We start from the raw sequence: 26,835 nt of genomic DNA on the forward strand, positions 1-26,835 counted from the left end.
GCCTACGCGCATGCGTAATTCATTTGTGATGTCGTTGCAGAGGCTGGCACTTTGGGTGAGACTGTTTGTCTCTCATTTGAATATTGCAGTCGTTATTTGAAAAAGCTGTCTTTTGGAAAGACAGTATTTGTAGCATATGCAAGAAGAGCTTCCCTGCAGATCAAAGTGAACTTGGGTTTATAAATTAAGTCATTCCGTTTCTTCATACATATTCCTTAGCAGCCGACTGGAAAAAGTTGTAGTCTTTGGAGCTACAGAATTGAACTAAAGGGCACATGAGTTCAAAAAAAGACTTTGGGCCCTTTCCCTACAGTGCCAGCCACACAAAATGCCCTGGAGAAGCCGCGCTCCCCTGCACCGCCGACTACAAAAATGGATGCAGAATCTTTATTGTATGACAAGGTCTGGATTGATAAGCCAAGGTATGATGATGCAGAGAGGCAGTATTACGAGCAGCTGAGTAGACCTGCTAATGCAAATGTGTCACCGTGCAAGAAGGCTACTGTATATCCCTGCAAAACGACCACAAAATCGCCACACAAAGAGAGCGCGGCTCCTCCTGCGGGACCAGGTGGAGAGCCCGGTGACCTTATCACCAGAGTTGCTGTAACGACCGGATTTTCGGACCAGATAGAATCAGCTCACCAAGACACCACTAACCCAGCCGAAACGTAACCATCCCCCTCCTCAGGACCTATTTACAAGAAGGCACCAGGGTGCCTACCTAAGGATGGGTAATTAGCAATAAACAAGCTTGGATCTTCTAAAACACCACACTCATACCTTATAGTCTCGCGGCAACATAGGCCCAGACTAAACTACCCTGAGGCAGTTTCGATTATTTACCATTACACACTGATCACCATCAGTGCTCGCGCAAGCCACAATCCTGTGGGTAACCGCACTGTATCCCCCCAGTGCTCTCACTATTTCATACATACACAAGCCACAATCCTGTGGGTATACACATTGACCACAGTCAATGCTCTCGTTAACGCCACTTTCACTAGCAGCGATCTCATTACACACCGTATCCTCCCGGTGCTCTCTCAAGCCACAATCTTGTGGGTATAACGCCGCTACACAACGACGATCACTTTCCTATGAATACCTTCAGCTCTCTATATTGGAAAATCTCTTTATCTACTAGGATTACATAATACGATATTATAGATTATGTGACAGGTAGACAGGTCAATCCTCTGTCACACAAGAATGGCCAAATCACACCGGGTAAAGGTTATTCCCTATTTCGAGTGCTCCTCTACTCCCTTGCTCAGTTACCATTTACCTGGACGGAAGAGGCATCCGTTCACATAACAGCATCTGACTATAAGAAAGGTTAACTTTATCATAAAGGAATAACAATCACACACTAGTTCACTAAGAACTGGGGTACCTTTATTCAATAATAACGATAACAATATAATACTGCAATATAACATATAGCCTGAAAAGCAAAAGAAAATATTAGAATGTATGTGCACACTAATAAGAAAGGGTCGACGTCACCTTATGAGTACGAAGTCTGGACTCAGTGGTCATCTGGGTTCCCTTCTCGTCTGTGCCTTGGCTCGTCTTAGGATCACCCCTGCAGTCACGGATACACGTCTGCACCGCTATGCTCAGTCTCTTCTGCTCCCCTCCAAGTCACTGGAACCTTCCTCTTATTCTCTGTCTCTTCTGCTGCACTCTCGCTGTTCTGCACTACTCCTCTCTCCTCTCAATCACGGACTATCTTCACCTTCCAACTTCGATCTTATAAATCAGTTTCTGCTGCTCTGGTATTCGTTCGCTCCACTAACTGCTTCATTCTGCATGCTCTGATCTTAGTATCAAAGCTCACCAGCTGCTCCAACTAAAATAACTTCTATCTTTCTAAGAGAGTATTAGCCTTCGGTCTTTCTCTGACTTCAAAATGGCGACTGTCTGCCTTAAGTTGATTAACTGCAATAATGCTAACGGTAGCTGCCGCCTACTAACTGACTCACGGACTGACTCCTGAACTCTTCGTGCTTTCGCTAATATGGAACCTTGTTCATGCATGGAAAGTTGGAGCAGCTGGTGAGCTTTGATACTAAGATCAGAGCATGCAGAATGAAGCAGTTAGTGGAGCGAACGAATACCAGAGCAGCAGAAACTGATTTATAAGATCGAAGTAGTGTGGCTCACTGGTTAGAGGCGGCAGACCCGAGAGCAGAGGACGGCCCGGGACCAGGGTTCGATTCCCGGCGCGGCAGGTTTCTGGACCAGGGTCAGCGGACTCGATAATTCTCTCGCCTCGGTGCCCACTCTGATCAGCGATCACACTCGGCAACTCTGGGCATTAGCTTGCCTCATCTTCACTAACCGCCCCACCAGACCGCCGGGGATGCCTGGTCTCACCCTGGAGATACCCATTAAGGGACCATCTCTCAGGGAAGCCAGGAAGGGTTTCGCAGCGGTCGAAGCGCTTTGGGACCCTCCGGGTAAGTAGTGCACTATATAAATGCCTATACAAAGTTAAGGCCAGTAACCTGCCGCCCACCAAATTCTTGTACCACCCCGTGCCAAGGACACGTTCTCAGCCGGCCGGCCTGATGTTATGTCTTCGACACGAAGAAAAATACAGTCTTTCGATAAGGGCCAGCCTGAGCCGGTTCTCTCCAAGCGAACAACACCTTATAACTAAAACATTACATTTGACCTAAAAGCATCTCAAGCTGCCGAGGCAGAAAGAAAGATGGAGTCTCTACCGTTCGAGGCCTGCAAGGCCCAAAATAAGCATAACTCCATTAGAAGTATATTAGCAACCTTACAAAAGGACGGATTAGTACTAATACTAAGGAATCTATCCCTTAACATAGGTTTATAGGTCCTAGAATAAAGAAAAGGGTAGGGAATTATATCAAACACCTTGTAAATACGCCAGGTCTGAGGTTCTAGTCCTCCTATTAGAATGATAGCAGGCTAAAGTCACCTTCACTCAAAAAAGGGGCAGAAAACCCGGTCAGAACACTTCACCCTTGACTTTAGACTGCTAATCATTCGCTAAATGGAATTAACATCTGTCGGAGAATAATATGATACAAAACTAACTGATCTATTTCTAGTACCACATCTACAGGTTTGGAGTAAAGAAGGAATACACTGAATAAAACAGAAAATAGCAACTAAAATGCAAATAGTAATCAGGATACCCCCTAATATCTGACGTAAAGAATGTAAATCTGGCAACCTAAAGAGCCAGTCAAACCAGCCCTGGTCAATGTGTTTTCTAACTTCTTTGGTCAAGTCGTGAAGTTTGTCAATGTGTGCCTGAATAGATCTATTATGATCTGATAAATTGAAACAACACAGGCCCTCAAAGTCAGAACAGTCATGTCCATGTTTAAGCAAAAGATAATCTATTGCGGCCCTGTTCTGCAAAATAGCTCTGCGTTCACCCAGAGCGTCCAGTAGCATGTCAGATAGAATTGTAGAAGTGTGATTAATGGATTTAACCATCCAACAGACCATTTTTCCAATTGATTTAGCATTATAGACTGCTAAAGCAGGGACACCCAGAATAGAAAAAGCCAAAGAAAGATATTCAGATTCAGAAAATAAATGTAGTGTAGAGTCACAGTTGTCTTTTAACATTACTGCGAGGAAGGAGCGTAGCGCGCATCCAAGATGGTCGCGTGAGCTGTGAGCTCCCGAGACCCTCGCCGCCTCCACCGACTATCCTGGCATTAATCCTGTTTTTGACGACGGGTTCTTCTAGCCGCGACTCTCCTGATCTGGAAGACCCTTTTCAGAATTTGAATTGGATTCCATATGCCTGACTTACTCCTTCCCGGAGCCTAGAGGCCTACACCGTGGCTCGTCCCGGACCTTGGGCATCAGGAGGAACCAGAAAGTAGTTGAACAACAACGGCCAGTGGCAGGGGACATCTGCCCGGGGTCTACTTTCGGTTTCGTTTTTTCCCTGGACGCGAGGATTGGAGGTGGCTGTTAAGTGCTTGAGCCTGCTGGTTACTGCAGTCTCCTGATTGAGCCCTATCGATGCCCCGTGTTTCAACACCTTGTGGATTTTTCCTTTGGGGGAGCCATTTACACCAGGTCCCGAAAGCCCCGGAGGGGCGAGCAACCCAACATGGCGACCAAGCCTGAGAGTGACAAGCGGTCTCTCAAAGCTACAACTCGTGGTGGCGGGACCCAAACCTCTATTATGGACAGATTTGCACGTAATAAGGGCTCGCCAAGTGGGACTGGTAAAACCTCGGAGGTCCTGGGTGGTGGCCCCCCGGAATCGGAGGAACCGACTCTTCGAGATGTCATGGGCGCCATCGCCAGCATACAATCGTCGATGGGCCAACAATATGAAATCCTGGCAGCCAAGATCGATACAGTGGCGGTAGACGTGGGCTTGATCAGGGCGGATCTGGCTAAAACCAACGAGAGGGTGAAGTCGTTGGATATCAAGACGGCCAGTCTCACCACGGATGTCTCCGAGCTCCAGACTGAGGTTCGTACTCTTCGATCCTCTAGCGATCAGTTTGCCCGCCGGCTTGAGGATTTCGAAAGTCGCGCTAGGCGCAATAATATACGCATAGTCGGGGTTCCGGAGACATCAGCAGATCAATCGACAGACCTTCTTGTCGAAGACCTGATCATTAACCACCTTGGCCCTAAAGGCTTGAGCAAGCTATTTGCGGTGGAACGCGCCCATAGGATTCCGGGTGGCAGACGCAAGCAGGGGACGGCCCCGCGGCCCATCATTGCGAGGATCTTCAATTACAGGGACAGAGACGCCATTTTGCAGGCCTCGAGGACCAGCGGCCCCACAAGGTGTGAGAATGCCTCCATCAACTTTTACCCTGATTATACTCCCTTGGTGCAAAAACAGAGACTGGCGTTCTCCGGGGTGAAACGAAGACTACGAGATCTGGGCATGAAATGCGCTATGCTTTTCCCCACCCGATTGCGCATTGAACATAATGAGCGGGTGCTCTTCTTCGATATGCCTGAGGTGGCCAGTGACTGGTTGGACACGCTATCTATGCCTCGGGACAATGCGGATCAATCTAGTGGTGCTGAAGGTGGCCAACGGGACCAGGAGGAGTAGAGGTACTGGTGTGTGCTTCCATTGTACTGTGTTACGATGGGTTGTTCTCCTTGTCTGGGTCAATGACTTTCTTCTCACAATGGGCCCTGGGGCGGCGGGGAGTTCGGGGACTTTTCCTCCTCCTGGGGTGTTTTCCTTTCTATCTGTAGTTTAGTTTCTGGGGTAGGGCGACAGACACACTGCTGAATGGGGTGGTTTTTTGAGTCATTGCAGGGGTGCAGGGTGGGGGGTTGTTGTTTTGGTGTTTTGGGGGAGGGGGGTTGGGTTTTCCTTTCTTTGTTCATACTGCATTTGGGGCTACGTATTGCTGCATATTTTGCGTTTCCTTTGTGGGGTTCGGTGGACCTGACTGCTCACTTCCGGGATGGGGGGTAAGGGGATAAGGGTTTTGAGTTGGAATGTCAATGGCTTGGGGGACAAAATAAAGCGGGGGATTGCACTCCAATATGTGAAACATCATTCTCCTGACATTGTACTCCTGCAGGAAACACACCTGGTGGGGAATACGTTCCATGCTATGAATCGGAGGGGTTACAGGTTGGTGGCACATTCGGGGTTTACTTCAGGCTCCAGAGGAGCTGGTATTATGCTCCGTAGTTCCCTTCCCTTGGAGATTGATGACACAATCTTGGATGACAGGGGTAGATATGCAGCGATTGTTGGGAGGTGGGAAGGAAGAACGGTAGTCGTCCTTTCGGTGTATGTCCCCCCCGGTTTGCAGGCCACTACATTTGTCGACTTGGGTAAATTGTTGCTGGGGCTTCCCGAGGGGCTTCTAGTGATGGGAGGAGACTTCAACTCGGTGATTGATGGCCTGCTGGATCGACATCCTCCCAGGGTTCTCACACTCTCACAGTCCTGTCTTAGTGGGTTCCTGGATACGTTTGATATGGTAGATTGCTGGCGGATGCTTCACCCTGGACAGGCCCAATATACCTTTCACTCCGGGGCCCACGGGAGCTTGGCTAGGCTTGACTATCTTCTTGTGCCCGCAGCCCAGGCCACGACGGTGCGAGAGGCCCAACATTTGCTTAGAGGCATTTCGGACCACTCCCCGCTGTGGGTCCATATTGATCTCCATTTGAATGCAGGGGGCCGGGTCGCCCCAATTAATCCCTGGCATCTCCGGGTCCCGGAGACAAGAGCGGGGATGATTAAAGCTGTAGATCACTACTTTACTGAGAATGTGGGATCTGTGTCGTCATCTGTGTCCCTCTGGGAAGCTTTCAAGACTGTGATACGGGGCCAGGCGCTATCGCTTATCGCTAGCTCCAAGAAGCGCCACAATGAGGAGGTTGAGCGGTTGGAGGCCGAGGTGGTAACTTTAGAGAGAGATCTTGAAAATGGAGTCACGTGGGAGAAATTGCATGTTCTGCAGTTAAAACAGTCTGATTATAAGGCCTTGGTCACGAATGCAGCGAAAGCTATGAGTTGGGAGCAAATGGGCCGTCTGTATGATGTGGGCGATAAGGTGGGGAAGTTGATAGCGTGGTTGGACAAACGGGAGAGATTGAATCGTGTGGTGCCTGTGATCGAGCGAGTGGATGGGGTACGTGTGACGGATCCACTGGATATTGTGGAGGAGTTTGCTTCTCACTTTCGAACGGTGTATGCGCCGGTCTCGGACCGGCCAGAGGAAGACTCCCATCTTTTGCTTAGGGATATCGCCTTGCCTTGTCTATCTGACTCTGATAGAGAGCTAATGGAGGCGGATTTTTCCACTGATGAAGTAGCGCTCGCTATTCGCTCCATTCGTTCGGGTAAAGCTACGGGACCAAATGGTCTGCCCATCGAGCTGTACAAGTTGTGTCCGGACAAAATGGCGTCGTATCTCCGCTCGATGTTTCTGGAATCTAGAGAGAGAGGCCAGCTTCCTCGTGATCAGCGACTTGCATCTATTGTGGTGATTCCTAAGGAGGGTAAACCACGTGAATTCTGTACCTCGTATAGACCTATTTCGCTTCTGAATGTTGAACCCAAGGTTTTGGCGAAAGTGTTGGCCAACCGACTGATAACTGTAATAGGCGATCTGGTGCACCCGGACCAATCTGGCTTTATCCCTGCTCGCAACACCGCGCTGAATCTGCATCGCCTTCGCGGCGTGCTGGCGAGGGCGGATACGTTGCGTGAACCGGCCATTTTGGTTTCGTTAGATGCCACCATGGCGTTTGATACTGTGGAATGGCCATACTTATGGGCGGCTCTGGCGAAGTTCGGCTTTGGGCCGGTGTTCATTGGATGGGTCTGTCTGTTGTATGAGGAGCCCCTGGCCCAGGTGGTCGTTAACGGTCGAGTGTCAGCTCCCTTTGCTCTGGGTCGAGGTACACAGCAGGGATGCCCCCTTTCTCCGCTGCTCTTTGCTCTGGCTCTCGAGCCCTTGGCGGCCTGGTTGCGTTGGGAGCCATCCCTCAAGGGCATTAGGTGGGCCCCCGGTTTTGAAGATCGCATCTCCCTCTATGCAGATGATATTCTTCTTTACCTTACCTCTCCCCGGAAATCCTTGGGAGTACTATTCGATGTCCTTAGTTCCTTTGGCAGGAACTCGGGACTGGTCATTAATTGGGCCAAGTCCTGTGTGTACTCGCTTACGGATGATGTTCCACTTGTACCACGCAACTGTCCTATACAAATCTCGTCCACCGGATTCAAGTATTTTGGCATTCATATTTCACGTGATTCGACTGTTAGATATCGACTCAACTTACTCCCTCCGCTCACGCGGTTAAAAGCGGACGTGAAGGCGTGGGGCAGGCTGCCTCTGTCCCTGGTGGGTAAGGCAGCCTTATTCAAAATGATGTCCCTTCCTAGATTCTTGTATGCTCTCCAGAACACTTTAGATCTAGTGCCCTCTAGCTATTTTCACGAGATAGAATGCCTACAAAGGAAACTGGTGTGGGCCGGTCGTCCCCGGATTGCCTTGGCCAAGCTCACGCTGCCATGGTACGATGGCGGAATTGCGCTACCGGATATCCGACGTTATTACTGGGCCTCTCAACTGAGCTCGGTTAACCATGCGATGTATGGTCCGGCTTCTAACCCGGCCTTTGCAATGGATAAATGGCTGCTTCTGGGCGGAGATTATAATAGGGCACTTTATTCAAAACGGTCCGACGTGGAACTAACCGGGCCTACCAAAGTCGCGGTTCGGGTCTGGTACAATGCTACCGCTGCCACGGGTTGGTCGGATACCCTTACTCGGGCGACTCCACTTTATGCTTCTGAGAAGTTGGGAAATCTGTGGACGACTAAGGGGTTCGACAAATGGGACCTTATTGGAATCAGTGCAGTGGGTGATCTTTTGCGGAAGGACAAGATTAAATCCTTTGAGGAGTTGCAACTAGAATTTAAGCTCGGCCCTCGCGAATACTTTCGATACCTGCAAGTTCGACACGCCCTCTCCTCTGTCATACTGGCTGGTACGCCCGTTCCAGATTCCTCGCCCCTGGAGGACAGAGTACTTGATGGACACGTTCCGGACAGTACGATTTCACTCATATATAAAAAATTGATAAACCATCGAGCTGAACTTCTTTTACAGCTTCGCATGTCCTGGACCGGCGATGGACTGGAGCTTGACGATAAGGACTGGCAGGCGGCGATATCCTCTCCAAAGGAGGTGGCGATCTCGGCTCGTCTGAGATTGGTGCAACTAAAAATCTTACACCGAGTGTACATGATGGGTCCTCGATTGTTGCGGATGGGGTTTGTTTCGGATGCTTTGTGTAAACGAGGCAGTGGTATGGTGGGTACATGCCTTCATATCATGTGGGAGTGTCCTGCGGTAGCATCCTTCTGGACTCGTGTGCATGGTATTATGTCTGAGGTAACGAGTGTCTCGCTTCTGCCTGAGGCCCGGAGATGTCTTTTGAATATATGGGAGCCCAACGACTATAATGTGGCCCAAACGCAGTGGGCCACCTTGGGTAACATGATCGCCAAGCGTGATATTGCGCAATTGTGGGGGTCAGCAAGGCCACCGAGTCTGTCGGCCTGGTCCAGGAACATGGACTGGTGCATGTTCCGTGAAAAAACAGTATACATTGCCAGGGGCAGACCCAAGAAATGGAGAAAGATATGGAGTCAGTGGAATCAATACCGTGGTGAGATTTGTACCCCTCCTTTTGAGCCTCCACCGGAGCGGTTACAGTCCCCTTAGCAAGGCGTTCCCTCTTGTCCAGATTTTGTTTATGTACTGCTGCTTACTTCTTGTTCCCTCTCTCTTCCCCTCCTGGACATTCTTCTTGTTGCTTATGTATAGCTGCAGATGCGGTACCCCCTCTCCAGGATTAACCATGGTTGTTCCTTTTATTTAGCCCTTGCAGTAGTTTTCTTATGTTTGTTGGTGGGGGGGTGTTTTTAAAAAGATAAAATCAAAACCTTAGTTCTCCTGTACACCTACGCATGGTATGGCATGATTTGTTAAATGCCGCCGGGCCATGGGTTGTCGGCTGAAGGGCTGTGTACTTTTTCATCCTGATATGATTTGGAATTGTTGCCAGTCGACCCGAAGTCGCTGTATGACTGCTATTGTATTTTCATGTCTTTTCAATAAAGGTTTAAAAAAATTAAAAAAAGAAAAGTACCTGCTGCTGCATTGCTGGTCTCCAGCAATTTTCAGGCAACAATAAAAATGTGAAGATAAAAAAAAAACATTACTGCATCACGGACAACACGGGAATGCATATTAGGATGTGAAGAAAACATTAGTAAACTCAGTCTGGTAATAGCACAAGGTCCTCCAGTAATATTTGCAGGAATATAAGGCCAAGATGTATTGCCACAAGAGAAAAGTCATCCAGAAGGCAATAGCATTGTACGATAGTGACTAGGGGTAACTACAAGACTTTTACATGTCATGTTATTTTTAACTGAAATACATGACTTCGGTGATCTCCGGGAACATAAAGTCTTTTCATGATCTGTAAATGAAGTAGCACCTTTCAATTTTAAACGCACACATTCAGTTATAGCATTTGGATCACAGGTAAGGAAGAAACATAAATCACCCTGCGTGATATTATATGTAATTATTTGAGAATGAATCGGTGGTACTGGATCTGAAAGCACAGTACATAAAGGGCAGTATTCATGTGTCGCGAAATCACCAAGAATAACATTAGGACGGGCATTTGATATATTGAAAATATGGGCAAGGGTCTCCAACGAAGCAGGGACGGCAACCAAACAGGTTGCTAATATGTCAGTCACCGAACGCATCGGTGTTAAACAGAAATGTGGGGAATTTGTCACCCTTCGTGCCAGGGTAATCCAAAAGTTAGATGATGAATCCCACGCAGCAAAGGAACGCGGTACTCTGATTATTCGATCAACCAAAGTCTGTGGGTTCCCTCCTTTCCCGACGTAGCAAGCCAAAAGGAGTCCAACGCCGGCACATCCAGCAACAGCAGTCCAGAGAATGATCTGAAAGAAAATCAAATACAGGCATTATTCATTCTCGTAAATAACATTTGTCAGCTGGGACAGATCCCAGCTATCTTTCCCTGGTCTCATGACAAGTACCGCATTATCATGACCGGTTGCAATAATTTCAGCTTGTTCAGGGGGATTTTTAGGTGATTGCACCCACACTCTCGCTCCTGGATTATCAGTGGGGCCAAGACCTTTTTGTCCTCGAACAGTTAACAAAGTCGGGGCAGTGCCTTTCTGAATCTCACCACTGAAAACAGGCATGATTAGCAATTGAGCAATTAGGTCAGTCTTTTAGGTTTAAAGTATTTTTTATTGAGACAAAAAAACATGGGGGAAGGGGATAGGAGGTTAAGGTTACATACAATACAACAAAAGAAAAAGGTGCAGCTCAGGAGCGTTGGCGAAGAGCAGTTCGTTGGTCCAGAGGGAAAGCACAGTAAATGAAAAGCAAGAAGAAAATGCAATCTGTGTGACCCCTGTGCGCATATCTAACACCCCAAATCTGAGCAATGAAAGCCATTAGCAACCCAACAAGGCACAACCCATCCTCCCCCGTCCCCCACCCCCCACTAAAAGAAAAAAGGAAGAAAACAATACCCCAACTCCCCCGTCCAATGGCCCCGCACTAGGATTATCCACCCCAAAAAACCCGCACCCCCCCCCCAGAATCCCGTCCCCCATTTAGTCTAGACCGCCGGGATCACCGGTGGCGTCAGCCTAAGAAGTCTAAGGTACCTCGGGCAGGTGAGCTCCCGGAATTCGGTGGACAGCAGCGCTAGGAAGGGTTGCCACAGCTCTTCAAATTGGTCAATCTCCGCCGCCACCGTAAGCGACAACTTCTCCATACCCAGCACATGCCAAAGCCTATGCAGCCAACCCGTAATGGAGGGGACAGTGGTGGTACGCCAGTGGATAAGGATGTTCTGGACCGCAGACCCCAGCGCAATCGCAATCTGCCTACCCCTGCGGGACTTCAATGGGTACATAAGGTCGTTGGGGAGGCCCAATAAGACATACGCCGGAAAGCGCGGCAGCTCTATCTCAAAGTGCTTATCCACCTCATCTAAAACTTCCTTCCAGTAGGCGGTCAGCACGGGGCAACCCCAAAGAATGTGTGAGAGGGTACCCTCCTGCCCGCAGCCCCGCCAGCACCCCTTGTCAGTGTGTCTATGCATCTCATACAGTCTCTCCGGGGGATAGTACCAATAAGTGGACACCTTAGTAAAGGTCTCCGTGAGGCCCGTATGATATGCAGAGTGCCGCGCCCGGTATGCAATTTTGTGCCATTCTTTGTGGCTGAGTGTTCTGCCCAATTCCCTGTGCCAGCGCTCCCTCCCGGGGTTATAATAATGAAACGGCGGGGGTTGTAGGTATTTGTACAAATCGGAAATCAGCTTGGCATCGGAGGTGCGGGTCACTAACCACCTCTCATACGGTGTAATTTGACGAGCAGCAGTGTCGCGCACCTGGGGTTGGAGGGCCCAATGCCGGACCTGCATGTAGCGCAATCTGTCCAGCTCCGACAGGCCGAAGTCCTGCCGAAGCTGCTGAAAAGGAATCACGCCCTCCGGCCTGTAGATCTGGAAGAGCACCCTGCAGCCCGCACTCACCCAATGGGAAAAAGCTCCCGGCTCCATCCCTGGGGAGAAGTCCGGGTTACCCACTATGGGCGTGAACAGCGATGGGAAGGTGGTAAGGCCCCGGTCCTCGCAGACTGCATCCCACACCCTCAGGGGGACCCGCGTAATGAAAGAGGCGTAAAGGTTGAGGGGGCGATGCGCGCGGCGCAGGAACGGAACCTCTTGCAAGGTGCGGCCCGCCACCGCCTGGTCTTGAAAAAGCCAGTGTTTGTCGGACTCCCACCTGCTCCACTCCACCAGGTATCGCAGTTGCGCCGCCTGAAAATACTTACGGAGGTCCGGGACACCAAGACCCCCTGCCTCCGGGGCAAGCGTGGAGAGGACCCTCTTCATCCGCGGCTTGCGGCCCTGCCAGACAAAGCGGGAGATGTCAGCCTGCGTTTGTCGTATCCAGCCAACCGGGGGTTGAAGAGGCAGGGCACGGAAAAGGTACAGTATCTGGGGCAACACCGTCATCTTAACCGCCGCGATTCGTCCCAGCCAGGACAGCAGGCCCTTGCTCCAGCGGCCAAGCTCCTCCTTGAACTTCCTACTGAGGGAAGCATAATTGGCCGCAACCATCTCCGGCAGTGTGGGCGCCAGCAGAATCCCTAGGTATGGCACCGTAGACGAGGACCACTGCATGGGGAAAAGTCGCTGAAGGTCCCTTCTGGTATCTGCAGCCAGGGACACATCTAACGCCACCGACTTACTCATATTCATTTTGAAACCGGCCACCTGTGCAAAGGTGTCCAGCTCCCGAATGCAAGCAGGTAACGACCTCCTAGAGTCATCCAGGGTCAACAGGACATCGTCTGCATAGAGGCTAACCGTGTGGACATACTGGCCCATCTTGACCCCAATAGTGTCCAGTTTGTTGCGTATCCTCTGAGCGAACGGCTCCATGTAGAGGGCAAACACAAGCGGCGAGAGGGGGCAGCCCTGCCTCGTGCCACGTTCGATAGCAAAGCCACTGGAGCTACACCCATTGACCCGTACCAACGCTGAAGGATGCTTATAACAGTTGAAGACCATGGTGCGGAACTTATCGCCGATTCCCAGTTTCCTGAGAACCAGTTCAAGATATGGCCAATGAACTCTATCAAAGGCCTTCTCCGCATCGACCGACAACAGCATCCGCTCCCCTGGGATCCGCGAGGCCTTCTCCAGAACATGCGTCACCCACTTGGTATTGTCAACCGTCTGCCTGCCGGGTACAAAGCCGGCCTGGTCCGCCTCCACCAATCCGGGGAGGTACTGGCCCAGCCTGGACGCTAGAATCCCCGTATACAGCTTGAGGTCGACATTTAAAAGCGAAATGGGTCGATACGAACCACATAAGGCCCGGTCCTTCCCAGGTTTCGGGATGACCGAGACCGTCGCGCGCAGGAGATCCGGTGGGATGGCTCCCGGTTCGGAGAAGGAATTAAATAGTCGAGCAAGGACAGGGGCGACAGCCGTGCAAAAGGTCTTATAAAACAGAGACGTATACCCATCTGGGCCCGGGGCCTTACCATGCTTCAGCCGCGCTATAGCGGAAATCACCTCCTCCACATGAATTTCCCGCTCCAGATGTTCCGCCTGAGCAGGATCCAGCACCGGAAGGGCCACCGACTCCAAATAGTCTTCGGCGTCTTGCGGCGAGGAGGGCTCCTCAGCATACAGCGCCTCGTAGAAGCTGCGGAAGGAGTCCGCCACCTCTGCGTCTCCGGAAACGACCACTCCGTCCGCGCCCACCAGTTCCCGCACGACGCTACGCTGTTGCGCGACCCGGAGCCGGTGTGCCAGGAGCTTACCACATTTGTCCCCCCCTGTATAGAAGGCATGCTTCAAGCGCAAGGCGGCATACTCCGCCCTATCAAGATCCAGTGCCGACAGGAGTTTCCTCGCTGCCTTCAACTGTCTCCACACCCTAGGAGCCCCCGTGCGGCGGTGGACCTGCTCAAGCTCCCGGACCTGGACGGTCAGCTCGTCCCTCTTCCGTTGCCGCTCCCTATTTTCGGCCGAGGAGATGGAAATAAACTCCCCCCGAAGGACTGCCTTCAATGCCGCCCACTGTGTCGCTTGGGAGGTATCGGCATTGCTATTGTGAGTCAAGTAGTCCTGAATGACCTCCCCAACGCGCTTCACTACAAACTTTTTGTGCAAAAGGGTATCCCGAAGGCGCCACACCCCCCGAGAGGGAGAGGCCGCCGGCCACTTGAAGACGCCAGCGACTGGTGCATGGTCAGACAGAGTCAGGACCCCAATGTCCGACGCTGCGGCGGCAGCGCGCATCGGACCACTCACCAGGAGATAATCCAACCGTGAATAGGTTCGGTGTGCGTGTGAAAAGTTGGAGTAGTCCTTATCAGAGGGGTGCATGGAGCGCCAAAGGTCGTGCAAGTCCATTTCCGCAATCCGGGCCTTCACAGCCTGGGACAGTTCCCCCGTCTGCGGAGAGCGCTGTGCCGACCTGTCCATCACTGAATCGAAGACAATATTAAGGTCTCCCCCCAAGATGACATGGCGGTCGGGAGAAGCAGTGACGTCCACCAACACTGAGTCCAAGAAACGTTCTTGGTGGTCATTTGGGCTATAATCGGAGCCAACCGTAAACGCTATGCCTCCTAAGCGCATGCGATAGGCAAGAAGCCTCCCCTTCTGTTCAGCGTACTTATACAAAACTTCCCCCCTAAAGGAGCAGGCTAAAAGAATGGCTACCCCCGCAGTCTTGTTCGCAGCCGAGGAGAAGAACTGGGTGGGGAACCTGGCAGAGCGCAGCCTATGGCAGTCCCGGGACAGTAAGTGTGTTTCCTGCAAGAGGCAGATGTCCGCCTGCGTCCCCTCCAGCAAAGATAAGATCGCTCTGCGCTTCACAGGGTTATTCAGACCCTTAACATTAAGGGTCACTACCTTTAGGGACGACATTCCTCCCGGGGATCAGGGACGCTATGCATAGGGCAAGGGATCAGCGGGTGGGGCGCGCGGGGCAGTAGCGCAGGACAAGCCAAAACAGGCCAAGCGTGGGCATGGACAACATCAGACGGGACTCCCCCAACAACAGAACAACCCTGACACCCACCCAAAACACAACCATGGCAACTAGCCAAATGTAAACTCAAACACCCCATTGTCTCAGTCAAGCCCCAGAAAAGGGGGCAAGCCCGTAGAAAAAAGCAAAGTGGACGTTCAGCCACTCACCTCCAACCGCTCCCTCCCGACCCCCCCGTCCCAAACCAAGCATCGAAGAAGCTAAGAAAATCTCCCCCCGGAGTGAGTGTTAGGCCGTCATGGCCACATCGGAGGAGCCGTTCGAGCCCCCAGCTGCCGCCCTCAAAGCGTCTGCCATGTCTGCCCTGATCGTAGGGGAATCTGGGCGCCCTGCGCTGGCCGCCGATTGCCTCCTCGCCGACCTTCGCCGGCTCCGTCTCTCTGAGCGCCTCCATGACGGTGTAGCTCCTTCCTCCTCCGCCGCCGTAAGTCCCAGGACTCCACAAACGTCCTGTAAGGAGCGGAGCTGATGAAGCACCCCATTCCACCGGAAGACCAGGCGGAAGGGATGCCCCCAAGAGTATGGCGTTTCGTGGTCGCGCAGAAAGTCAGTGGCAATCCTGAAGGACCTGCGTTTCTGCAGCGTGATGGCGGAGAGGTCCTGATAAAGCACCACAGGCCGCTCCCGAAAAGTCAGGGGTTGTTTCCTGCGGGCCTCAGTCATGATGCGTTCCTTCAGCGGGAAATCGGACAGGAAAGCCAAAATGTCCGGTGGGGGCGCCGATGACTGGCGCTGTCGGCCCACCCTGTGTGCCCTATCGATGCGAATAGGGAAGTCCGCAGCTTCTCCCAGGATCTCCCGGAACAGGTCCTGCAGGTAGCCCACCAGGTCGGCCCCTTCGTCCGCGGATGGCACACCACGCACTCGGACGTTATTCCTCCGTGACCTATTCTCAAGGTCCTCAGAGTGGGCCTGGAGCTCAACACACTGCTCCCGGAGGCGGAAAACGTCCTGTTGAAGATGGACTATCTCTTCGTCCTGGCGCTGGGCCGCCATCTCCACCGTCTCAACTCGCTCGCCGAGGCCCTCCACTTCCCTGCGCACTTCACGGACCTCACTGGCCCCTTCCCGCTTCAGCGTCTGGAAGTCCTCTTTGAGGGAGCTAAACAGTTCTTCCATAAAGGACCTCGTGACCGGTGGCTCCCCTCCAGTCGCATCCGCCGAGGCCCGGGAGGACCCCGGCGACGGTTGTGTTCTGTCCCGCAGTTGCTGGGTCCTGCCGAGCATGTCCGGCAGGGTGCGATCCCCCTTCCTCGAACCGCCTCTTCCAGTCATCGCAATCGCTGCAGTCGATGAGCGGGCACAGGGTCAGCCGCTTCAGGAATGCCCAGCCGACGGCAAGCGCTCGATGTGGGGATCTCCCGGCAAACAGAGTCGCTGCGCCACAAGTGACAAAATGGCGGATCAGTCCGGGTGTCGCCAGCCGTGGCCCCTAGCCGAGGCGATAACTGAGAGCTATAGTTGGGGGCCCTCCATCAGCACGCCCCACAGAGAGGTAGCCCAGCAGCGGTGACGGGCACAGGTTTCCGCCAGCAAAGGGTCCCAGCGGAGGCCAACAACACCGATCCCTCGGGGACAAAATGGCAGCCGGGCGGGGCAGGTCCGAACGTCCAAGCCCGGCGACACCACCAGGGTCCCTCAGAAACACAGCAATCGGAGAAGTTCCACAGCCAGCTTTACGCAGTCACACAAAAAAGGCCCCAATGGTCCAGCTCCAGCATTGAGACCGCCGTACTGCGCCCACGGGGCCGGGGCCCAGACAGTGCAGGGTGTCACCGACACAAGTCCGGGCGCCAAAGCACACGACCAAAGTCCTCCGTGTCGCTGGGTCCCAGCCCGCAAGGCTCCTTTATCCTCCGTCGAGTGACGGGTCAGGCTCCCTCCCGATCGTCAGCTTTCAGCACCAGGCCCAGCCGAGGCGTCCGGACAGCACTCCGATTCGCTCCGCCTCCCGGGCTCTCCGGCGCTCCTCGAACTTTGATCGGACTTTTGGGGTGCTGTCCCCGAGACGATCAGGGCCAAAGCGACATCAGCGTGTGCGCCAGGTGTTCCGCCACACTCCTCTCACACGCTGAGCATCAGCGGGGGGAGAAAAGCGTAAGAAAAGGGCTCGAGCTTAGTCGGGCCGGAGGAGCTGCGGGAGGAAGCGTCCGCTCACCCCGCCATCTTGGCCACGCCCCCCTAGGTCAGTCTTTTGAATCGGTAAATCAACTTCACTGCTATTTAGCAGGAGTACCTTAATCTCTCCCTGATAATCACTGTCAATGACGCCTCCAAGTACTTGAATGCATTTTAAGGCCAGGCCCGATCTAGGGGCAATTAATCCAAAATTTCCAGGTGGTATACAGACACCAATGCCAGTTTCAATGATAACTCGATCTCGGCTTTTTACAATAATGGCATTCATGGCATGCAGGTCCAAGCCTGCAGAACCTGGGGTTGCTCTGCATGGAGCTTGGGCTCCAGGGGAAATCTCCCAATACATTACAGTATTTTTAACTGTGTTCGGTTTAGCGTCAACAGCTGGAGGAAATAAACGCATTAATGGAGATTCAGCATTTAAAAAGGGACGATTATTCAAAATCAACAGTGCCTGAAACAAATATTCTCTCCAATTCTTATATTTATTGTCAGTTAATTTACGCAATTGATCTTTTAATAAACCATTCATTCTTTCTATAAGGCCTGCTGCCTGTGGATAGTATGGTATATGAAACACCCATTCAATGTTTTTCTCCACACAAAATTCCTGCACCAATCTTCCCTTGAAATGGGATGCATTATCAGATTGAATTTGAAATGGAACACCATAATAGAGCATAATCAATTCCAATGTTTTAATGGTGTTTACTTGGGTAGCTCGTTTACAGGGAAAGGCCACCAAAAGGCCACTGTATGTGTCAATGATGGTGCAAATATATTGCCAATTTTTACTCATAGGGAGTGGACCAATATAATCAATCTGCCAAATTTGAGAAGGCAATTTTCCTCGATGTAAATGTCCTTTAACAATTTGGGGTACTTTTCGTTGTCTAGAATGTTGACAAATAGGACAATGCAGTATAGTATCTTTAATCAAATTTAAAGGAATATAAATTCCTCGATCAGCAGCCCACCTGCTAGTGGCTCTCTCTCCAAAATGTCCTGCTTTCTGGTGGGCCCATTTTGCCAATCCCGCCAAATCAGAATCCTGCATGTCCACCACTTCCTCAGCAATTTTAGATTTCTCATCTGCAATGTTGTGAAAAAATTTGTCAAGGGAGTCTATCGATGTATGAGCATCCACATGAAAGATTGTAACAGTACTTTATGGAAGTAGTTCCCAAATTTCTTGCCATAACTCTTTACTAAGCATGGGCGAATTTTGCGAATTTGCAATCCGCGAATTTGCGGATTTGCGAATTCGCGATCCGCAAAATTAGCGAATTTGTGCGAATTTGCGGATTTTTGTTTTTTTGCGTATTCATGGGGTTTTTTGCGTGTTCGCTGGGTTTTTTGCGTGTTCGCGGGGATTTTTGCGTCTTCGCGAGCCGCTTGCATAGCGAAGTTACCCATGCAGTGGTTTATGGGAGAGGGAGAGAGAGATAGATAGATAGATAGATAGATAGATAGATAGATAGATAGATAGATAGATAGATAGATAGATAGAGAGGGAGAGAGAGAACGAGAGAAAGAAAGAGAGGCGGGATCTCTGAAGGGCCAGATTCCTGAGTTGCCCCTACAAAACATACAGCTTTTTATTTTTAGCAAAATGCATATGAAAATTGTGCTGTAAAGGTCTCTTTTAGTCTAACCCCTCCTGACAACTCAAAATGGGTGTATTTGCCATCCTCTCCCTTCTTACTGTTTTTTATATCTGTAAGTGCTTCCTGATGAGGTTTAATTCCTTGGACAGGTGCCTCTTTGCCTACTTGTAACTATTCTCTGACCCTGCTTCAAGGGTCAGAGCAGGGTCAGAGAATAGTTGCAAGTAGGCAACGAGGCGCCAGGAAGCAATTAGCAGCAGGTGTCCAAGTTGAAGTGAATTTGTTTGTAACCCTTTTGTAAAAGGTTACAAAGAAATTAGGTTCAACTTTTGCACCTGCTGCTGTCACCCTTGCTTGGCTGAAAATTCGTCCCCGCTGATTCATGGATTTTACCGCGATTTCGCGAGATTCGCGGATCGCGAAATCGCGGAGAATCCGCAAATTCGCCCGCGAAACGAATTTTACGCCCACCCTAACTCTTTACCCCAAAGTTCTTTAGAATGCAATCCCCAATTACGAGAATGCCAAGTTGGTAACCAAACCGCCAGTCCATTAGCAGTGGACCAGGAATCAGTAAAAATGTGACATGTACCAGGTATCTCCTGTTTTAAAACTTGGTAAACAGCATATAATTCAGCAAATTGACTACTTTTTCCTTCACCAGTTGTACTCAGCAATTTTTGTGTGATAGGATTATAGGACACTGCCTTCCAATGCCTCTTCTCTCCCATGTACCTCGCTGAACCATCCGTAAACCACACATGGTTTCTGTCCTCCGCGGACAGATCATCAAATGGTTTACCCGACTTAACAGGGGATTCCTGTACTATAGGTACGGAGCATTCACTCCCAGTCTCATTCGATGCGCCTGCGCCACTTGCTCATGTAACACCGCAACACCTTTCGGTACCACACGTGCCCTGTCTTGTATGTACCATTTCCACTTAATCACACTCGCCTCTTGAGCATGCCAAATTCAATGAGTTTTCGGTGAACTCAAAACCCATTGCATAATAGGAATTTCAGGTCTCAATACCACATCATGTCCCAAAGTCAATTGCTCGGTATCCACCAGAGCCCAATAACATGCAAGTAATTGTTTCTCAAAAGGTGCATAACGCTCACCAGCATCGGGTAACTTTTTAGTCCAGAAACCTAGCGGTACTTTATTTCTGCCTTGTTTTTGCCACAAACTCCAATTTGCATAAGGACCCTGCACAGACACATTCAGATCCACATCACCATCACGCACGGGCCACAAATCCAAAACATACTGAATTGCTTCTTTCGCCAAATCAAACGCATCTTGCTGTGGTTTACTCCATTCAAACACATTCTTTTTACAAGTAACTCTGTATAAAGGGGCCAATATCTGACTCAAATGTGGGATGTGTTGACGCCAAAAACCAAATAAACCAATAAATGTCAGGGCTTCTTTTCGGTTCCGAGGAACCGCAAAATCAAGAATTTTCTGCTTGACCTGTGGAATCACTTCTCTGTTACCTTTATGCCAATTGATGCCTAAAAATTTCACACTTTGTGACGGACCTTGCAACTTGTCGGGATTGATTTCCCAACCTTTTTCATGTAAATGATTGATGACCTGATCTAACTGAGTCTGAACTTGATCCTGTGTCTCACCTTGAATCAAAATGTCGTCAATATAATGACACATCTGAATTTGTGGGTTTATGGGTATTTCAGATAAATGTTCCGCCACCAGCCGGTGACAGATCGTAGGACTGTGTACATAGCCTTGGGGAAGCAACATGTACGAAGGGACCCCCTCAAATGAGTACGTTGTGGCCCAGGAACAGAGGGGAACAAGCAACAATTCTAATGTGAAAATGTTCCTGCGGTGGCCTGCTAATTCACTTACACAGCTAAGTTTATAAATATCTAACCAGGTGACAAAAAAATGGAAAAAATACTGAAATTATTCAAAACGTATAAAATTTATTTTTCTCATTTTATCTTTTAGTTTATATGTGTTCTGTTGTCAATCAGAAATCACAAGACAGACATTTTTCAATTCATATCAGAAATTTCAAGACAAGTACAGTTAAATCCTAAATATCTACAACAAAAGATTATGTACAACATACAAAATTAATTAATAATAACCCTTGGTAACACCCATATCTCTCAACACACTCACGTGCTAACAATCATACCACACTCAAAACTCCAAACTAGGATGGTGAAAGGAACTGAATTGATATTTTAGCAAGATGACAACGCTAAAAAGAGTTGGGCCAAGATGTAACTTTAGGCTCCCGTCGCAGGTCTACGCGCGTTTCGGCAGCTTAAACCGCCTTCATCAGGACCATTTTCATCATGACTGTGCAGATACCAAGGGATCTGAAAAAGATGTGTATATATATTTACAAAAAATATATGACCATATTGTCACCACCAAAACGTTTAGACAAATTAATTTTGTTGCACAACAACATAGCCTTGGGGAAGACTTCTAAATGTCATTTGAAGTCCATTCCACGTAAAACTGAATTGTTCCTGGCACTCGGGGGCAATTGGGATTGAAAAGAAAGCATTAGCAATATCAATAGACGCATACCATATTCCTGGATGCTTCTGAATTCTTTCAATTAAAGTAATCATGTCTGGTACTGCAACAGTCAAAGGGGGTGTTTGTTTATTTAATTTGCGGTAATCAACAGTCATACGCCAAGAATTGTCACTTTTGCGCACAGGCCAAACGGGATTATTCCAAGCAGAAGTAACAGGAGTTATAACTCCTGCATTCACTAGATCCTGAATTGTAGAACAAATTTCTTCGTGACCACCTGGGATACGATACTGTTTTTGGCAAACAACTTTTGTAGCCTGAGGAATTTTTATAGGAGGCATTCTCAAACGACCAACTCGTACAGGTCTGGATGATATATAACCTCTACTTCCAAATTAATAACAACCATCATCTAGATGCAACGTCATACCTTTTAGGATATCAATTCCAATTATGTATTCTAAAAGTGGCACAACTAAAACAGAATATTCTTTTCCAGGGATTCTACCTATTTTCATTTCAACTTTTGTTTGCACTGGCGGGGTTTCCTTTCCACCTAGACCAGTAATTGTGAAAAATTGTCCTTTAAATTTCTTCGATTTTCCATGAATTAGAGTGGCCTTCGCTCCTGTATCTACCAATGCTCGGGCCCTTTGTATATTACGATGTTTCCAAAAAATGTCTATATCTACATAGGGTCTATTGTCTTTGTGAGCCCACCTGCGTACTGGAGCTTGACCTATTTCCTAGTCATTTTTATTGTGTTCCGACAACCAAGACAAATCAGGGTAAATGCTCTCAAATTTTTTAAACGATATAATGTCCTGTTCATATCCATCCCCATTACGAAATGGATTTTTGTCGTCTGCATAGTATTGTGAATTTCGTTCAGAAAATCTGTGTCGATCCTCTCTTCTCCTCATCTCAGGGGAGTGATCCCTTTCATTTCTGTGTCTGCTTTCAACACGGTCATCTCTCCCCCTTTCTATTTCCCCCTCTCTCCCCCTCTCTCTTTCACGCCGAGGGGACACATCTCGCTCATTCCGTTGTCTATCACGCCGATCCGAATCATCACGACGTCTACTGTCATCAGAATATTCATGATCACATTCATTCTTTCGCACACGTCGAGCACCCTCCTTCCGATCCAAACCACGCTTGCGAAACATATCCCACAAGTGATTATTGGATTCACCATCAATGTCTTCTTTCTTCACGCCATCATCTAATAAAGCAAGAAACATATCACGTCTAGTGAACCTATAATTCCCAGCAGTACGACCCTCAGGTCTGGACTTTCTCTCAGGTTTAAGCCATTCGCCCAGTTCACCAAGCTGACGTACAGATTCAAGCACCATATACAATGCATTGCCAGTCTGATTGATCAACAAAGTCATCATAACCTGTTTATAAGCAACAGGGGAAGAACGGACAATGCGATTCCGCACAGAAGTTGTCAATAAACCATCCAACAATCTGTCAGAAGTACTCAGAAAAATCGCAGTTTTCATCACCTCCTCCATAAGCCTTTGTGCCGCATCGCACAATGTGTACCATGGCTTGTCATTCAGAGGCCAATCAGATTCAGTAGGGTATTTGTGATTACAACCATCAGTCGTTAACTGAAGCAGACTAATTTGACCAGCAGCATTATAGTTACGGAAATGATCCTGAACAGTAGAATCAGAACTCAAAGAACAAAATTTCAAGGCATCTCCTGCATCTAACATGATGCCCGCAGCACTCAGTTCATAAAGGCGCACCATCCATGTAAGCAAGGCCTCACCGGGCCGTTGCCGAAATCGTTGCAAAATGTCACTAACTTCCTGTTGCGTAAAATCTTCCAAACTATCCAAAGGAATACCATTTGGATTACCAGGAGCTTGCTGTAATTTTCGTCGAAAAACCGGATGCGCAGAAACCTCAGTACGAGCATCAGAAGAAGCCCGATCAACAGATTTAGAGAGACATTCAGATTGAGACATGTCATCAGATTTAGAATACCGACCATGGCCATCGGAACCATCAAGTTTATCAAAAGTATTAGATTTACAGTCACGTCCGGTGCGAGAATACTCGCGTCTGTCAGACTCCTCAGCCGAGGAGCCAGAATCATTTGAGTCCCAGATATTACCATCCCATTCATCAGGATTCCAATCCAGTCCGGCTTTTGCCACGACCAGACGCACTTTCCGTTTACAAACCCGACCATGACGATTCTTATATTTGTATTTTGCAATACGAACAGCAGCTCTTTCAGCAATTGTCTGATAAGTCTTGAGTTTGTCGGCAAACAATTTATACTGACATCTCAAAAGAGTGTGAGCATTCTGCACTTCAACAAACTTCTCTTCCATCTCCACATATTGTTTCTGTAATTTCAAAAGTCTCGCATGCACAATCCTGTACGCAGATAAAACAATCCAACCTCTACGTCCCAAAACAGGAAGCTCCTCACCCTTCACAACTGGTGCTTTCTGTAGACAAGCAATCACATTAGCTGGCTCCGCCAGTTCCAAACAAGAACTCCAATTTTCACTCAAACCAGTAGAATCGGCCCACTCATGGGCCAATGCCTCGTAAGGCGTTGATTCCCAGCCGGGAATATCAACAGGCAATTTAAAAGTAGATTTTGATCTTTTCAAAAACATTGTGCCAAAAGAAAAGGATATATACAACTATAAACAAACAATATACAAAATGAACTCCGCACGCGCCGAGCGCAAACCAACAAGATAGAAACAACACCGCGCTAACAGGCTTTCATAAACGGTTCATGACGCCAGATGTAACGACCGGATTTTCGGACCAGATAGAATCAGCTCACCAAGACACCACTAACCCAGCCGAAACGTAACCATCTCCCTCCTCAGGACCTATTTACAAGAAGGCACCAGGGTGCCTACCTAAGGATGGGGAATTAGCAATATACAAGCTTGGATCTTCTAAAACACCACACTCATACCTTATAGTCTCGCGGCAACATAGGCCCAGACTAAACTACCCTGAGGCAGTTCCGATTATTTACCATTACACACTGATCACCATCAGTGCTCGCGCAAGCCACAATCCTGTGGGTAACCGCACTGTATCCCCCCAGTGCTCTCACTATTTCATACATACACAAGCCACAATCCTGTGGGTATACACATTGACCACAGTCAATGCTCTAGTTAACGCCACTTTCCCTAGCAGCGATCTCATTACACACCGTATCCTCCCGGTGCTCTCTCAAGCCACAATCTTGTGGGTATAACGCCGCTACACAACGACGATCACTTTCCTATGAATACCTTCAGCTCTCTATATTGGGAAATCTCTTTATCTACTAGTATTACATAATACGATATTATAGATTATGTGACAGATAGACAGGTCAATCCTCTCTCACACAAGAATGGCCAAATCACACCGGGTAAAGGTTATTCCCTATTTCGAGTGCTCCTCTACTCCCTTGCTCAGTTACCATTTACCTGGATGGGAGACGCATTCATTCACATAACAGCATCTGACTAGAAGAAATGTTAACTTTATCATAAAGGAATAACAATCACACACTAGTTCACTAAGAACGGGGTACCTTTATTCAATAATAACGATAACAATATAATACTGCAATATAACATATAGCCTGAAAAGCAAAAGAAAAGATTAGAATGTATGTGCACACTAATAAGAAAGGGTCGACGTCACCTTATGAGTACGAAGTCTGGACTCGGTGATCATCTGGGTTCCCTTCTCGTCTGTGCCTTGGCTCATCTTAGGATCACCCCTGCAGTCACGGATACACGTCTGCACCGCTATGCTCAGTCTCCTCTGCTCCCCTCCAAGTCACTGGAACCTTCCTCTTATTCTCTGTCTCGTCTGCTGCACTCTCGCTGCTCTGCACTACTCCTCTCTCCTCTCAATCACGGACTATCTTCACCTTCCAACTTCGATCTTATAAATCAGTTTCTGCCGCTCTGGTATTCGTTCGCTCCACTAACTGCTTCATTTTGCATGCTCTGATCTTAGTATCAAAGCTCACCAGCTGCTCCAACTAAAATAACTTCTATCTTTCTAAGAGAGTATTAGCCTTCGGTCTTTCTCGGACTTCAAAATGGCGACTGTCTGCCTTAAGTTGATTAACTGCAATAATGCTAACGGCTAGCTCCGCCTACTAACTGACTCACGGACTGACTCCTGAACTCTTCGTGCTTTCGCTAATATGGAACCTTGTTCATGCATGGAAAGTTATGGCCAGTAACCTGCCGCCCACCAAATTCTTGTACCACCCCGTGCCAAGGACACGTTCTCAGCCGGCCGGCCTGATGTTATGTCTTCGACACGAAGAAAAATACAGTCTTTCGATAAGGGCCAGCCTGAGCCGGTTCTCTCCAAGCGAACAACACCTTATAACTAAAACATTACATTTGACCTAAAAGCATCTCAAGCTGCAGAGGCAGAAAGAAAGCTGGAGTCTCTCCCGTTCGAGGCCTGCAAGGCCCGAAATAAGCATAACTCCATTAGAAGTATATTAGCAACCTTACAAAAGGACGGATTAGTACTAATACTAAGGAATCTATCCCATAACATAGGTTTATAGGTCCTAGAATAAAGAAAAGGGTAGGGAATTATATCAAACACCTTGTAAATAGGCCAGGTCTGAGGTTCCAGTCCTCCTATTAGAATGATAGCAGGCTAAAGTCACCTACACTCAAAAAAGGGGCAGAAAACCCGGTCAGAACAGTTGCCCATTTGGAGCTCGAGAACCAGTCACTCCACAAAGTTGTTGAAGATCTGCAGTTGGCGTTCTCGAAGCTTGAGGTTCGTCTCACAGCACTTGAGAAATCCCCTGTCTCTTGCCAGCCCGCCGCAGCTCTTCCATCTGTGGCACCCACCACTAATGCCCTGCCTTCTGCTTCAGTGAAGAAAGTTGAAGTCTCTGCTGCTCCTGAAGAAGACGATGATAACGACATTGACCTCTTTGGCAGTGATGATGAAGAAGATGAAGAGGCTGAGCGAATCCGAGAAGAGAGGCTGCGCCAGTGCGCAGAGAAAAAGTCCAAGAAACCAGCCATTATTGCAAAGTCCTCTATCCTCCTCGACGTCCAACCGTGGGATGATGAAACGGACATGGCAAAGCTGGAGGAGTGCGTGAGGATGGTTCAGATGGACGGCCTGCTGTGGGGCTCCTCCAAACTGGTTCCTGTTGGTTACGGCATTAAGCAGCTTCAGATCCAGTGTGTGGTGGAGGACGACAAGGTTGGAACAGACATCCTGGAGGAGGGAATCACCAAGTTTGAAAATTACGTGCAGAGTGTCGACATTGCTGCTTTCAACAAGATCTGAGACTTGATGTAGGCTTTACTATAAATAATAAAGGTTAACCATGCAGGATAAAAATC

At 49.0% G+C, this 26,835-nt stretch overlaps 1 protein-coding gene across 1 annotated transcript; it reads left to right on the forward strand.

Moving 5' to 3' along the window:
* The first annotated feature begins 304 nt into the window (after positions 1-304).
* On the forward strand, positions 305-26,835 carry LOC147729067 (elongation factor 1-delta-like). The gene is made up of 3 exons (XM_086959352.1): positions 305-600; position 716; positions 26,178-26,835. The coding sequence occupies exons 1-3, from the start codon at positions 373-375 to the stop codon at positions 26,777-26,779; spliced, it is 831 nt and encodes a 276-aa protein (XP_086815478.1). The 5' UTR covers positions 305-372; the 3' UTR covers positions 26,780-26,835.

This window comes from Lissotriton vulgaris, chromosome 2_2 (genome assembly GCF_964263255.1).
Source record: "Lissotriton vulgaris chromosome 2_2, aLisVul1.2, whole genome shotgun sequence".
Classification (NCBI taxonomy): Eukaryota; Metazoa; Chordata; class Amphibia; order Caudata; family Salamandridae; genus Lissotriton; species Lissotriton vulgaris.

What these genes read in the sequence shown, in the direction of transcription:
- LOC147729067 (XM_086959352.1), top strand. Translation starts at nt 373, where the DNA reads ATGGATGCAGAATCTTTATTGTATGACAAGGTCTGGATTGATAAGCCA.